This window comes from Mirounga angustirostris, unplaced genomic scaffold (assembly GCF_029215605.1).
Source record: "Mirounga angustirostris isolate CCGP_5_RB_7025 unplaced genomic scaffold, mMirAng1.0.hap1 SCAF_14, whole genome shotgun sequence".
Taxonomy (NCBI): domain Eukaryota; kingdom Metazoa; phylum Chordata; class Mammalia; order Carnivora; family Phocidae; genus Mirounga; species Mirounga angustirostris.
This window is the reverse complement of record NW_026991722.1, coordinates 47,510,132-47,525,565: the sequence shown is the minus strand read 5'-3', so window position 1 is coordinate 47,525,565 and position 15,434 is coordinate 47,510,132. Positions and strand designations below refer to the sequence as shown.

At 53.8% G+C, this 15,434-nt stretch overlaps 1 protein-coding gene across 2 annotated transcripts in view; it reads left to right on the top strand.

Annotated features, from left to right (window-relative positions):
• The first annotated feature begins 244 nt into the window (after positions 1–244).
• The window catches only part of CABLES1 (Cdk5 and Abl enzyme substrate 1), a 111,117-nt gene continuing 95,927 nt past the window's right edge, over positions 245–15,434 (top strand). The window contains exon 1 of one of the 2 annotated variants that reach the window (XM_064577827.1): positions 245–1,450. In XM_064577827.1, the coding sequence (XP_064433897.1) occupies positions 585–1,450 (866 nt within the window). In that variant the 5' untranslated portion in view covers positions 245–584. The remainder of the gene's footprint in view (positions 1,451–15,434) is intronic. The other variant, XM_045886935.3, reaches the window with a different exon arrangement.

Here is a 15,434-nt window from a genome sequence, read left to right as displayed (position 1 = left end):
GCTCGCCTCCCTTAGCTGGCTCCCGCGCGCCCTGGGAGCCACCAATTCCCCGCAGGAAGCTCGGGCTACCTGGACCGCCGGCAGATCCCCCGCCCCGCCACCCGCTCGGCTTTGCCTTCCTCCTCCTCTTCCTCCTCCTCCGGCCCCTCGCCTCCCGCCGCCTGCCTCCGCGGCCGCCGCCTGCGGCTTTGTTTTCCTCCCAGGTTTCATTCCTCACACGTGATACTGTGTTATTGCAAAGAGCGCTTCGGAGCGCGAGCGCAGGGCGCGCGCACCTATAAATACGGACTCCCGGGCCGGGCGGCCGGAGACCGCAGGGGCGGGGAGGGCCCGGGACCAGGCGATCGGCCGCCGGCCGGCCAGCGAGCCAGCTAGCCGCGCGCGTGGGCCGGGGCGGCGGCGTCCCCAGCCGCAGCACCGAGGGGCGAGCATGGCCCGCCCGCGGGGGGGCCGGGCCGCCGCGCACGCCGCCCGCGCCCCGCGCCCTGCCCAGCCCGGGTCACCGGCGCTCGCGCTCGCCGCTTAGCACTCGGGCGCCGCTCGCTTCTCCGGGGATCGCGGAAATACCGCCGCAGACGGACACAATGGCGGCGACTGCCGCCACCACGGCCGCCACCGCCGGCACGGCCGCCTGCAGGAGCAGCAGCCGCGCCGGCACCGACGCCGCGGCCACCCGCGGATCGCAGCCGCCGCCGCCGCCGCAGCCCCAGCCCGCGGCCGCCGCGCCGGCCCGGCCGCCGCCGCCGCCCGAGCCCCCCCGGAAGCCGCGCATGGACCCACGGCGCCGCCAGGCTGCCCTCTCCTTCCTCACCAACATCTCGCTGGACGGACGGCCGCCGCTGCAGGACGAGGAGTGGGGCGGCGGCGGCGGCGAGGAGAGCGGCGCGGCCAAGCCGGGCGCCGGCAGCGCCTGCGGCGCGAGGACTCGGCTCAGCCTGCTCGCCGCCGCCGAGCGGGGCGGCTGCAACGCGCTCGCCGCGGCGGGCACGGCGGCGGCGGTAGCAGCTGGATGGGGCCCCTGCCTCCCGCAGCCCTCGCCGCTGCAACCCCTGGTCCCCGGCGGCCACGCTGCGGGGCTCGGGGCCGGGGCTGCCCGGGGCTTCGTGAGCCCCCTGGGCGCGGGCCGGGCGTCGGGGGAGCAGTTACAGCCGCCCCGGCCGGCGCCTCTCGCCTCCTGCGCTCCGCCGCAGCTGCCCGACCGGCCCGGGAACGCCGGGCAGGAGGAGTTGGAGGAGGACGATGCCTTTTCCAGCGTGCAGGTGCCGACGGCCGCCTTTCTGGGCTCCGGGACCCCCGCGAGTGGGAGCGGCAGTCGGGGTCGCCTCAACTCGTTCACTCAGGGAATCCTGCCCATCGCCTTCTCCAGGCAGACTTCGCAGAACTACTGCTCCCTGGAGCAGCCGGGCCAGGGGGCCAGCACCAGCGCCTTGGAACAGTTGCAGAGGTCCCGGTGAGTATGCAGGACGCGACGCGCGCCTAACCCCCACGTCCCTCCAGGCCGGCTCTTGGCTGCGGGACACTGGTCGCTCCCACCTTCCGGCGCCTTGCCGGATCCCTGGGCTTCTGGCCCAAATCCCAAAGCACGAGGGCACGCGAAAGAGGGAGAGTCCCCAGGGAGTGTGTGTTCTCAGGTGCGCGCGTGAGCCCGGCACTCGCAGAGCAGAAGCATCACGCTCATGCTGTGAGTCCGGAGTTGGGAGTTGCGGGAGCCCATTAAAAAGCCGCACCCAGACCTCCCATTGCAAGGAGGGCATCACGAACTTCTAGAAACCCCGTCCAGACCCAGAGGCGCGCTCTCCCCACGCCAGGCAAGACTTGGCGGGGCGCAAAGTCCAGCGGTGGGTCCGGCTGGTGGCTGAGTGGCGCGTGTGAGCCTGAGCTTCTTGAAGACGCGCGGTGAATCCCTCCTGAGAGGAGTTATTGCCTGCACTCAAAGTAGTCCCGTGTCCCAGGAAAACTTGGTGTTTTCCTTTTGCTTTCCTAAGAAATGGAAAATCCTTACATTTCCTTGCACCGGGTCTTGGAGTTTGGGGACAGGGAGGAAATAGGGCTTGAGGACTTTTTTTCTCCAAGATGAATTTGCTAGAGTTAGTTACAAGCTTGTATTTGCCAGCTTAAGTCATCTGCAGGTTTTAGGCATCTTAGCAAAAATCTGAAATGTTGGAAACTTGCTTATTGTGAAGGAAAAAGCTGGAGTTTGTCAACATATGTTCAGAGGACAGTTGGGAATTAGGACTGTGTCGGCAGTGGGACCAGAGTTTGGAGAAGACCCTGCCTGGGGAGCCGTGGAGAAATGGAGGCCTGTTTCCTGGGAGGGAGTATCCTCCCTTGTTAGCTAATGAGGTCCCCTATGAAGTTATAGCAGGGGCTCCAGGTTGGCTCAGTTATTTTAACCTCTGGGGGCCCCGATTTCCCCTTTTGAAATGGAAACATTTTGCAGGCCTCAAGATGAGAGAGGAGAACATTTTCTGTCACAGCCTCTCTCCTGTACTGCTCTTTTGAAAGCTCAGGCATTTTTTTTCTGGCCTAAGTAAGAAGGTGGGCTATTGGAAAACTTCACTTCCTCCCCCAACGGACAGATGGGGAAAAACAAGCCAGGCTCATCCAGAAATTTGCTCCTTCTTCCCCAAAGGGTGAAATCATGACCCTCCCTAGGTGTGTAGCCTCACGGTGTTGATTGTGCATGGGCTGCAGGGAGGGATGTGGAACAGGGAGGCAGTCTTGTGATTGCATGGATGAATTAGCGATGCTGGGCACAGGTGACCGCCTGGCCCTGGCATTTCTTGTCTGAGCACGCATCTCCCCATCAGCGGGCAAGTGCACAGGAGGGGAATCCCTTCCTTTCTGGGCGATTGGTGCATACTCAGCAGTTTCTGGGCAGCTCACTGTTACTGCTTGACATCACGCATTGGCTCATAATGACACTATAGTTTGAGCGTTAGCCCAGCCAGGCCAGAGGGTCATGACAGGAATTGTAATACATGTACATGTTATTCTAAGCCAGTGTGCAAGGCTGGCCTATGTCTCACGGTAGACAGATGTGTTCCTGTGCTAAAAGCAGCTGGGGGTCAGATTACCCCACACTTTTTCTCCAAGAATCTCATTTCAGGGGATATGGAAAATCTTCTGTGTTACTATCTCTTTCTTTCTTTCTTTTCTTTTAAGATTTTATTTTTAAGTCCTCTCTACACCCAACACGGTGCTGGAACTTAGAACCCTGAGATCAAGAGCTGCATGGTCCACCAACTGAGCCAGCCAGGCGCCCCTGTGTTAGTATTTCTGATCCAAAGAATAGCCACAATTTAATCTCCAGTCCCGTAAATATGAACCCCCTTGGATGTTTTATGGCTCCCCACCCCCCAGCACGCACGTTAGGATGAGTCAGTCAATTGAAGATGCTTCCTGACAGTCACATTCGTCTTACTACTTAGTGATTATCCATATCTGGCAACTTGATAGAGGCATTTTTTTTATTATTATAGCTGTCAACAGAAACAGCATGAAATTTAATGTACAGAGAGGAGGTAAATGGGTAAAAAGGGATTTAAAAAGGCCTTGAAGAGCCTAGCTTGGCCACAGCTGTTGGAGCGGTCATGAACTTGAAATACTCTAGGATGCTTTGTTTCTGACACCACACTGCTTTCGAGAATTTTGTCAGAAGAGTGCTGCTTTTATGACCAGTAACGAGTACTTTTACCTGCGTAAACCGTGTGATGTAGAGTACAAACTCATTTGAATAGGGCCCAGGGGCAATTTACGAAAACGCCATTGGCTTTCCCTGGTGTGCCTCCCTTTAAGAAACCTCGCTAGCCAGAGTGGTTCCATATACTACTTCATGGGTGTTCTCTTGGGATGTCCTTTTTAAATCAAATTATACCTTCCTTGGATGTGTCTCTTACTATTTAAGGAATTCCATAGAACCTTGCTGCTCAAAAGTGTGGGCTCTGGGAACTTGAGCTTTACCAGAGTTCTTAGAAATGAACACTCTCCGGTCCCACTCCAGATTGAGTGCAAATCCGCATTTTAACAAGATCCCCAGGTGATTCATACACAAATGAAAGTTTGGAAGGCATTGCCATAATTAACCTGAAATCTGCCTTTATAATGAACTTGAGATATCCTATATTGGGTTTGTTACGAATATATAAAAATCAGAATTTCTCGATCTGAAACCGTGAAACGCTTTCTTGTGTGTCATTTCCGTCTGGACACTTGTAAAACCAATCGCAGACATTGCTCGGACTTGCAGACTTTGAAATAACGACAGAGGAAAATTTCTGTGCCCAGGCCCAGGCACCATTTCTGTGCCCAGGGCTGGACATTTGATCTATATTTTGTTGAATCTGCACAGCCACCCTGTGTGTAGGTAGGTGGTTTCACAGACCAGTGTTGGCCCAGATGGGAACCCGGATCTTTGACATCCCCCAAGGCTGCCATCTTTTCTTCCGTCCCTCAACTATGTGCTTGTGCCTTGCATGTGGTAGGCCCTAGAACAATTTTGGAGCTGTGGACTGGAAATGTTTGTCTGGGATGCAGCAGGCCGGTCATACTGGTGTGATTCTCTACTCTTGAGTCATCCCCCCTCCCCCCATTTAACCTTTGTTTGGGCCCCCGGCTGCTTCTGCTCACGTCTCCATTGGAGCCTCTGGGGAACCCAGTCCTGTGGGCCTGGGCATCTTCCCAGCCTGATGGACAGGGCTCCGGCCCTGGGAAGCCAACATGCTGGGGTTTGCTCTCTGGCTAGGTGTCAGAGGTGGGAAGCCAAGAAGATGCCTTCTAGCTTGACACCTTGCTGTGTGCTCTGCTTGGGCGGGGCCAGCTGCGTGCCGAAGGTCTTAATAGGTGAAAGGGAGTGTAAATATATAAGGTGTGTTTTAAGGCTTCCTTTCACTTTAAAAATTTCATCCCCGGCAGCAGGGGCAGTTGCCCTGGGCCGCTCCACTTCCTTGAGCTTCTGAATCGTAGGCAGCCACCCAGAAGCACAGAGTCAAGCCCGGGTGAACCAGTGTGAGCCGTCAGGCCTGACTGAGGACCCTGCACGGTGACCAGGGAATTAATTAACAAAACAAAACAAAACAAACAAAACAGGAGGCTTTGCTTCTTAGAGCACCTGCGTTAGCATTGTGCCTTATGGATGGAGAGTTAGTTCGTACATGGAAAGAGGGCCCATGGGTGCAAAAGAACTCCCAAGTCTTGGATTCAAATCCTGCAGCCACTCCGGGACCCTGGGCAAGTCAATCAGCCTTTCTGGGTCTGATTCCTCTAGGAAGCCGGGGCCTGTGTCCAGTGTGAATTGGGCTTATGTAATTGAGGGCTGAGGGCTGCCTCTGCGTGGGCATGTTCCAAGTGCTTTATATCCGGGCTTCTCAAATGTAAATATCTTTAGAATCCCCTAGACCTTGAAAGAATGGGAAAATTCTGATCATGCAGGTCTGGGAGAGCCTCGAATCTGCATTTCTAACAGCTACAGCGGGATACAAATGGGCAGCCTTTTGAGAAGGAAGGCTTTACTGGCTACTGTGATTGTTCTGAGAAACTTGGTCGGAGTTGTTAAGTAATGTACTCAAGGTCAGTCAGCCCATTGGGGCAGAGCTCGGGCTGCTTTAGAGCTTCTAACCACCCCTCCCTCTGCCTTGCCCCTATTGGGGTGAATGTCCAGGTGCTGTATCCATAGTCCCTGCCTTCAGTGAAAAGAAAAAGAAGTTATGTGGGCTGACCAGGAGATTGACAGCCAGAGTAAGAGAAGGGAGATGGACGTTTTTCCTCAACTTTGTTACCTCCTTGCTTTGTGACCTCAGGCACGTCACCACCCCATGTTCCTGTTGTAAGTCACCTGACCCGTCTGGATTTTAGAAATCCAGACAGAACTTTGATCTCCTCCAGCAATATGCAAACCCAGGTTATTGTTAAGCCATCTTTCCAGCAACATGAATGACAGGCCAAAGCTGCCGTCCCAGGCAGCTGGGACCAGCGCTGGTCAGGATGCTTGCCCAAAACTCGGCAGAGGCCGTGCCCTGCCAGAGACTGAGGTCAGTGGCCCGGGGTTCACCCGCTGCCCTCCCCTTTGCTCTCACAAAGCCTGTTATGTGGTGGGCGAACTCAGAAGGGGAAATAAATCGGAAGCCTGCTCACTGCTGGCAAGTGCCCAGAAAGGGCAGCTAGAAAGTCTGACCTTTTGCCCTTTGGAAAGGGGGTTGGGGAGCCACAGCATGGCTCTGTACCCTGTCCCCACAGCTGGCCTCAGGGGCTCTGCTTGCATGGACTTGTTCCCATGGGAAGGAGAGCTGTTAGGTGGGGAGAGGGGCCTGGGGCAGGTGGGCTTTAAAGCACACTGGGAAGGAAAGGTAGGTGAGGCCTGGTGAGGTGACATGGTGTGAATCAGAGATGCCAGTCAGCACTTGGCAGCTCTGGATTTTGGGCCAGCCCCTGCCAGGCCTGGTAACCCTGGACAGGTCGCTTTCCACCTTTGGCCTCAGTTTCCTTATGGACTTAAAGGGCTGGGATAGATGAGTTGCCACTCTTCCTGGCCTGGGGCTCTGAGTGGCTCAGTCCTGGGCCTGCTGCTGAGGACGGGGCGTGTTTAGCTCAGGACGTGTAGATAACCTACCCTTAGAATCGGATGTAGAAGTGACATTGAGTTGGTGGCCATGTGGCTCCAGTTGGCGGGCCATGTGCCGATGAATGAAGGAATGAGTGGATTTCCCCTGGTGTAAGGGAGAACTTTCCAAACACTTTCAGCTGTGCTCCCTCTGGCAGTGAAGCTGTCATAACTGGACTGGCCACTTCAGGAGGCCATCCAAGCTGGAGGCCACTGCCTCGGGAGTTGGTCAGTCCCCAACCAACGGCACCCCATTGAGAAAGAGATCTGTGCTGACCTCCTGTGTTGCTCAGGGGCCTTCAGCTTTGCAAAGCACTTTGTAGACATTGATTCCAGCCCCCTAAAAAACATGGAGGGGCAGGAATCCAAGGCCACAGAGTGGGCAAAGGGTGGCTTTAGGTACTTTTATCTGTCGGGTATGTAGTAGAGGAAATTCTAGTTTGGGGACTTACTGCCATGTGTCATTTATTCAACAAACATTGAACGTGATGACTCTCATTGGTGAAGTGCCAGTGGGCTAGTCATGGGAGATAGAGACATAAAAGGGGGTCCCTGTCTGTTGGGAGATCTAAATAACAAATGGACCAATGTTTCCAGTGATGAGTGCTTAGAGGTGAATGTGTTGTTTTGAGCCCCTCCCCTGTGGGACCGGGCTCAGTGCCTTGACACGGTATTTTTATTTACCAAACAGGTCCCAGGCATTATTCTAAGCACTTTATGAGGATTAAGCAAGTTCATATCTATAACCGCCCTGAGACCGCACCACCACATCACCCCCATTCTGAAGCAGAGTCCCTGGAGTCCATGGGGGGCTGTGTTCAAATGCAGGTAGTCTAGGGGCATCTGGGTGGCTCAGTCGGTCAAGCGTCTGCCTTCAGCTCAGGTCATGATCCCCGGGTCCTGGGATCGAGCCCCACGTCGGGCTCCCTGCTCAGCTCTCTCTTTTGCGCGCTCTCTCTCTCTCAAATAAATAAAATCTTTAAAAAAATTATAAAAATGCAGGTAGTCTGGCTCCAGAGTCTGTGTCTTCCTGCGCTGTGGTTTGAGTCAGGCTCATAAACGCTCCTTCAACTGGCTTCAGCTGAACCCGGCAGAGGGTGGCCTACATGACCATAAGGGCCTTATTTCAGTTTCTGCCTTTCTGGCATTGGGGGAGGACCTCTGTGGGCTCAGAGGGCCCAGCAGACAGTCGGGGGTGGGCGAGGATTCCCGCGACTCCAGGAGCCCGGCCCTGCCCGGTGCCTGCCTTGCCTCCCGAACTCTTCTCAGCCACATCTCGATGGCCCGTCTTCCGTTGCTGTGTTTATGCATCCGCTGCTTTGCCAGATGCCTTGCGGCAGCTCACAGCACAGTCGAGCACGAGCCTGGCCCTCCCGGCACCAACTGTGGCCCCCGCGGCCTTTGTGACGAGGCTCTCATCCATGAAATGGGAACAATACTGCTCCTTCCTGGGTGTGTTTCCATTTGGACCCTCTGTGTCTTCTCCGTCTGTATCCCTTCCCCCCAACTCCGGGGTGGGCGGACTGCGGCCCACAGGCTGTTGATAAATAACGTCTTCTGGAAACGGCATTCATTTCTGTATTGTCTTTGGCTGCCTGTGCGGCAAGAACAGCGGTGAGTAGTTGTGGCGGAGACCGTATGGTCCACAAAGCCTAAGCTAGTTATTCTCTGGCTCCTTACAGGAGACGTATGCGACCCCCTGCCCCAGCCCAGCGCGCCGTACCCCGGAGGGGTGCCCTGGCCCCTGGTCCCTCCCTGGCCGCCCTCACCCTCCTTGCCTCCTGGAGGCTCCTGGCCCCTGTTTGGGCCCACCCACTCCTTCTCCCCCTGGCTGGTAGAACTTTCCGAAACCCACGTCTGACCCTGTCCGTTTTAAATTCCTTGTATTTCATGTGTGGCCACCTTCTGGCAACCACTGCAACCCCCCGCCCCCCTCGCTGCCCGTCATGTCCATGCTGGGCTGGCTTTCCACAGGGCACCCCAGGCTTCTCCGTGGGAAGGGTCCCCACTCCCCTCCCACCAGATGCCCCTTCCTTTCTGACCTGTCACCCCGCAGAGCCCTCCTGTTTGGCACTGAGCATCCTCTCCCAGCCTTGACTTTTCTTCCTTCCCGGTGCATCTGTGCATACTAGCCCCGACCCCACTCTGGTTCTTGGCCCCTTGGGGGCTGGTTGGTGAACATCTGGGGCTGGTTCTCAGCAAAGTGGAGCAGCTCCCTCTGTAGAGCACCCACAGAACCGAGCAAAACCCACATTCCCGGACGGTTAGTAGGGAAATTTGATCCCAAGACACTGGCAAAACCGCTTAAAATTTTATGGGGCCCCTTGGTCCTCAAAGTCCCCCAATAATCCTGATACCCTCTTCCAGCCTTTTAGGTCTTTTATTTTCATGCAGCAGTCACCCCCAACCCTTTATTTGGTAAAACAGCCTCCCTGCCACCTCCTTCCTCAGTTGTGCAATAAGGAACCTCCCCACTTGCATGTTTCTGTCCCCATCGTGGGGGTGAGGCAGGTGATGTAAGTTGTACCCCCATCTGGCCCACTCCACCCCTGTCTGCCTCTCCCCTTCCCCCCGGGAGGGGAGGGAACACATACAGAGTTCTGAGTGCCTTTCAACATCCTGTGTGCTTTATGTGTATCCTTTTGTTTCATTTATGCAGCAATTCTGTGGAACAGGGATGCCATCCATTTTAGAGCTATGCTTTGGAGGGGTAAAGGGAACTTGCCGAAGGCCCAGCTGGGATCTAGAGCTGGGATGTGAACTCTGGTGTCTCTGGCTTCTAAGCGGGTTTCTGCTAGACCCGGTGTGTGGTAGCTGGCTCCTACAGAAGGGATTAGAGAAAACCAAAGGGGGAATCTGAGCTGGTTGATAACCTGAAATCAGTCCTGATGGGAATATTTACACCCCAGCAATCAGTCAACTTTACAAGTCAGGGATTCTCTTTTTTCCCCTCTAGAGAGCTGGTTTACCAGTACATCGTTTGGTTCCATTCTGCCCTTGGGGGGCTATGCACAATGTCACCATCAGGAGAAGAGTGTTGAAAACCAGGGTGTTTTTTTATAAGAATCAGCTACTTCACATAATGTTGTGAATTTCCCCAAAGGTCACCACCACTTACTTTCCACCACAAAAAAAGATCGGACCCCCTCAAGTTTCAGCCTACGTGCAATTTAAGAACCGGGCTTTGCACAGACACTGTGGAGATCAAGCAGACCATTCAGTGTTATGTGTAGGAATCACAAAAGTATTAGCCATTATTCTCTTTTACGGACTATGTGATGTTATATTTTTATTTTTGTTTGGTTTTTAAAGGCCTCCAAGAACATATAATTAGAATTTCCTGGTTTTTTTTTTCCCCCTTTTTGTTTGTGTTAGCATTTTGGATAATTGCACACTAGTTTATATTTAACAGGGTTATCATTAATGCGGTTTGGAGTTTATTGCTGCACATTTGGTTGCAAAGACTAAAAAGCTTATAAAGCGGCACATGCAAATGCCAGACGTTTAGGACTTGGAATAATGTGATAATATGTGTATGTGTGAGAGGGCCCCGTCCTGTGCTTGATTTAAAGGCCAGGGTGTATTTATACCTAAGCTCAACTCCATGATAGATGACAAACCATTCAAGAAGAGAATAGTAAAATACTGAGAATGCCAAAGATGCCTAGCACATGGATTTTTATTTTAAAGCACTTTACTCATTAACCCAATGATTTTATAAAACCAACATTTACAACCCAATGTCTGCTTTGGTTGTCTTAGGAAAGGGGCTGGGGAATGTCAGGAGCTAGAGGACAGGCCAAGTCTGTAGTTTTGCCTAAGGACAAGCCTTGGCACGCTAGGGGACAAATGGTTGATCCGATGTTGAAAGGTGGTTCTCATTAGGTGTTTTATTTAATGAGCTGAACAAAGGTTGCTTTTGGAGGGGGAATAGCAAAGAAGGAAGATGACAGATGTCCAAGGTCACGTGTGGGTAGTAATTGAGGGACTCGATTTATCCATCACAAAACAAAACATCTGATGATACAAGTTCTCTTTGCTTCTTTGGGACTCTACAGTTTACAGAATGTTTTCGTATAGATTATTTCATCAAGTCATCTCAAAAAGGCAGTGTGCTAGCCATTTTATCGATTAGGAAGTCCAGACTATGAAGAACAAAGAGGTCTGTGGTCATGAACTGTGGGTGTGACAGAGCCGGAATTTTGTATCCAGTATGTTGAAGTACAAAGAAATATTGTGCCATAGTTTTGGCTGGCCAGTGCCTCTCAGCAGGCGGGATGCTGATTTTCACGTGATAAGCTCTGAGGCAGGCCCAAGAAGCCTGGTTGTGGAACAGTAACATCTTGCTCCAAAATCAGTGTTTGGTGCTGGTTCCTGGGTCCCCGCCCCTGACTGCTCAGCCTCCTCCTCAACTAATTCGGTGAACAGATTCAAGACTGGAAAGACCAGCTTTGGAGTTGGAAGGCTCTGCCACGTACGGCACTTTTGGGCACTTCAGTTAACCCCTCTGAACCTCAACATCCTCATCTGTAGAATGGAGAGGAGAGTGCCTGCCTTTCTGGAGCATTGCAAGCCCTAAAATAAGAATGCAGCATGAAGCACCTTGCGGAGGTTTGGCCCTTGGTAGTTGATTGGTCAAATAAATAATAGCTGTGAAGTCCGCTCCAGATTGCCCTGCGCTTTACACCGTCTGTTGAGAAACTTGACGGGGTCTGCTAAGATCATCTGGAGCGGAGTTGTTTGCCTTGGTTGGAGCTCATGCTATGGTACACTGAACAGATAATTTGCTGCATTGTTTTAATTTCATAAATAGTAGTAAAGTAAAATCAGAGCGGTGAAGGAAAACAATACCCCTTCCGTTAGGCCCTGCGTTTCGCCTCTATTTACACTGGAGTCTTGACGATTTCCGTTGCCAAAATAAAGGTCTCAGGGACGGGAAGCAAGGAAGGCTGAATTCACATGTTCAGCATTGTCCCCTTGGAACTGCAAAGTGGTGAGGTTGAGGTCGACAGCTGGTCTGGCCCACACACAGGCATGTAGAAGACGCTGCCTGGGGCACACGTGGGACTGCTGGAAGAAAATTCTAGAAGATGCACCTTTGCTCCCTCCCTTTGCAGAAGCCACAGCCCTCGTTCTGTGGTCTGTGTGTTGCCTGTCCAGCCGCCTTTTCTTAGCAGGATATCCCCAAAAGGTGAGGGACCTTGGGGCACCCCTTGAGGCCGTGTGGTCATGACCATGGAGTCCGTTGTATGCTACTCTGGTGACTTGTCCTCCTCCTCACTGTTCAGAGATCCCTTTGCGTGTGGCCCTCACCTCTTCTCTTTGAGCAGAGTTAGACAGAGTCCAGGGCTCCCAGCGTGGCTTGGCATTGGGTTGGCGGCAACCCACACCCCTCTGTGTGCCGGGTTGTTCACACGCCTCCGTGTGCAGAGTCAAGTGGCTTCATTGTTCACAGATCAGTGGGGCCAGCACCTGCCTTAGCCAGAAGAGAAGTAGAACCCAAGGCAGCTGGGCTCCTGGGTAGCAAGAGAGGTCAGGCCCGCTGTTGCTGCCGTGGGCGTGGGCAGCTCTCTCGCACAGGGCCCTGGAGCTGGGCCTGCAGGCGCACGATGGCTCAGTACACTGGGTGCTGAATTGTGGATGTGAGTTTCGTTTCAGAGCATGGAGGGAGGCTTTTGAGTGGGGGCAGTGTGAGCAGAGCTGGATTTCCAACAGCTGGAGGCAGGTCAGATGGAGGAGGATGACCCCAGGAGTGCCTGCCTTATGTTTTTCACCGTTTGGGCATCCTCATTGTCCATTCAGAAAGGATGAACTTGTGTGTGTCCAAAATTTTTCACTTTTAGGGAGTTCCTCTACTTTTACACATGCAGAATTTTAGGAAGAGTGTCCAGAGGTTCACGGAGGCTGGAAAATTTCTCCCTGAGGTGAGGATATCGGTGATGAAGCTGGCTGAGGGGTCCCAGAGGAAGGTGGGGGCCTGAGCACAGAGGCAGCACCAGGGACTCTGACCATCACAGACATGTGACGCTAGCTTGTCATCGTGACGTGGATTGAGGGTGTGCCCCTCAGTGGCAGCACTACCTGTCATCTCTGAAGTCCCTTGGGTCACCCACCTCTGCAGCCCTTGAGGTATGTACTGGGTCGAATCATGTCCCCCAACATTCAGGTCCACGTGGAGCCCCAGAATGTTGACCTTGTTTGGAAATGGGGTCTTTGCAGCTGTAATTAGTTAAGACCTACTGGAGTAGGGTAGGCCCCAAAGCCAGAGGCTGGTGTTTTCATAAGAAGGCCATGTGAACACACAAGAGACCGAGAGGAGAACACCAGGGAAGATGGAGACGGAGATTGAGCAATGCATCTATAAGCCAAAGAATTGCCAGCAAGAACCAGAAACTGGAAGAAGCAAGGAAGAAGCAGAAGGAACCAACCCTGCCGACACCCAGGTTTTGGACATCTAGTCTCCTGAACTGAGAGAATAAATTTCTGTTTTTTTGAAGTCATCCAGTTTGTGTTAATGGATTTCCCTGGGGAAGCACATGTATGGTGGTGTCTCAGCATTCGATTGGATCCGGTTCTCCACCCGTGTGGACCAGCCTTCCTCATCCTGGCCGGTGGGAAAGGACAGAAATCCCGATGCACAGCCCGACGGTGTGTCTTTAGGTGGCTGGGGTACTGTGGAATTTGGGGGGGGGGACCTAAACTCTCTGGGGAACAAGTCTGTTTTTGCTCAGTTCTTTGTCATAGCTGTAGATCAGTCATTCTCGGAATGTGGTCCCTGGACCAGGAGCACGAGCATCACCTAGGAACTCATTAGAAATGCAGTTTTCCAGGCCATACCCCAGCCAGGCTGAATCCGGAATTCTGGAGGTGGGGACCAGCCATCTGTCCCTGAAGGCCCTTGAAGTTTATCTGGGGTCCGTGCGAGTTTGGGAACAGTGTTGTTGCTGTGGACAAAGCCTGTTGTGTCTCAAGCTTTATTGCACCTTCTGGAAGATGTAAACTGTCTGGTGTTATATGACATATTTTTAGTTTGCTTCAACATGTTTATCGAGTGTGAATCAGTGGAAGTTCTTTCCAGATGTGGGGCTCTGCTGAGAGTCCAGGTGATTCAGGTTTGAGGCTCCACATGACTGCTTTAGGCTCATCCTCCTTTTCTGCGCCTCCCCCCCATCTCTCTGGTGAGTTCTAGACTCTGGCTCTGAGGGGTCCCTTTCAGTTAGTCTTCCCTGCCTCCTTCGGCATTTCACAGTTCCCTCTATTTGCAGATCTTAGCAGTTTGTTCGAGTATTCCAACAGGTGTGTTGGAAGCATTCTGCCATATGCCAAGGACTGGGGGTACCGCGGGGCACCAGAGAGTTGGGGGGCCCCTGCCCTCATAGCTAGATCTTAGTCTCTAGCCTGGGAGATGGGCAAAAAAAGAGCAACCATAAAAAACTACATCAAGCAAATTCTGAAGAGTGCTCCGGAGGGAGTCGTTGAGGTCTGTAAGCATCCCTTAAACATCATGGCCGGGAAAGGTTTTTCTAAATGAGAATGCGGTTAGCCACTTAAGAAGGGACATGGGTTTCGGGCATCAGGAACCATGTGTCCCGGGGCCCTGGGATGGAAACCCCATGGTTGATGTGTTTAAGGAAGAAAAAGAAGGCGGGGGTAGTTGGACCATGGTGAATGTAGGGCTGGAGGGAGCTCAGGCCCCAGAGTTGGGCAGGGGCTGTAATCCACCAAGCCTTGTAGAACGCGGTGGGCAGTGCCCACTGTCTTGCAGCTGGAAGCTGGGGGAGAGCCACACAGGGGAGCGGTGCTCTGGCTTCTGTTTGACGGGCCCACTGACAGCTGTGTGGCAAGTGGATCGAAGGAGGGCAGGCATGGATGTGGGGAGACATTTGTGAGCCCCTTGCCTCCAGGCGAGTATCCTGCCAAGAGACATGATGGCCTGGCCTCGGGGTGGAGATGGCGAGGGGGTGACAGACTCCAGATGGACTGGAACTGACAGAACTTACCGGGGACCTGGTGGTCCGTCTTGTCATGGGGAGCTTACCTCCAGTTGGAGAGAGACCTTGATAACCCCCCAGCAAGCATAAGACCACTGCTGTGGTGTGTGTTGCAGTGGGGAGGTCCTTGGTCCTGTTGCAGCCTGGTGTAAGTGCCACAGTGGGTCAGACCCAGCTGTGGGGGGGAAGGCTGGCTCCTGGGGGTCTGAAGGGTGAGCAGTTAGCGGAGCACTGGAGCAGACCACAGGACCAGCCTGGGAGCCCTGGAGGAAGCAGACAAAGCGCTGGGTCCGGGGCACAGAGAGTGAGGAGGGCGGGTGAACTCAGGGCCACACTGGGGATGTTGACTGTCACCGGGAGAGTGCTCCAGAAGCCATCAGAGGGTTTCCACCTGGGGGGAATCATTTCCAAAATTTCGCTTTGGAAATAACGTGCCGCCGCAATGTGGAAGAGGATGAGATGAGGGGAGCCGCAGGTGGGAGGCGTAGGTCCACCGCTGGGGTCCGGGGAGGAAAGGAAGTGGCGGCCACTTGCATGAGGGCAGTGGTGATGGGGGTGGGGAGGAGAGGGCGGGTTCCACGGGGGTTGAGGACTTGGAGATGGATTGGCTGTGGAGGGTGAGCGAGATGGGGGCATCCGGGGAAAAGCCCAGGTTTCTAGTGTGTGGACTGATGGGATGGCAGTGCTATCGCTGGGATAGGGAGGACGGCATGGGCACGATCCAATGTGTGAGGTTAAAGAGAAAAATTGTAGGGACGCCTGGGTGGCTCAGTCGGTTGAGCATCTGCCTTTGGCTCAGATCATGATTCTAGGATCCTGGGATCAAGCCTCCTATGTCGGGCTCC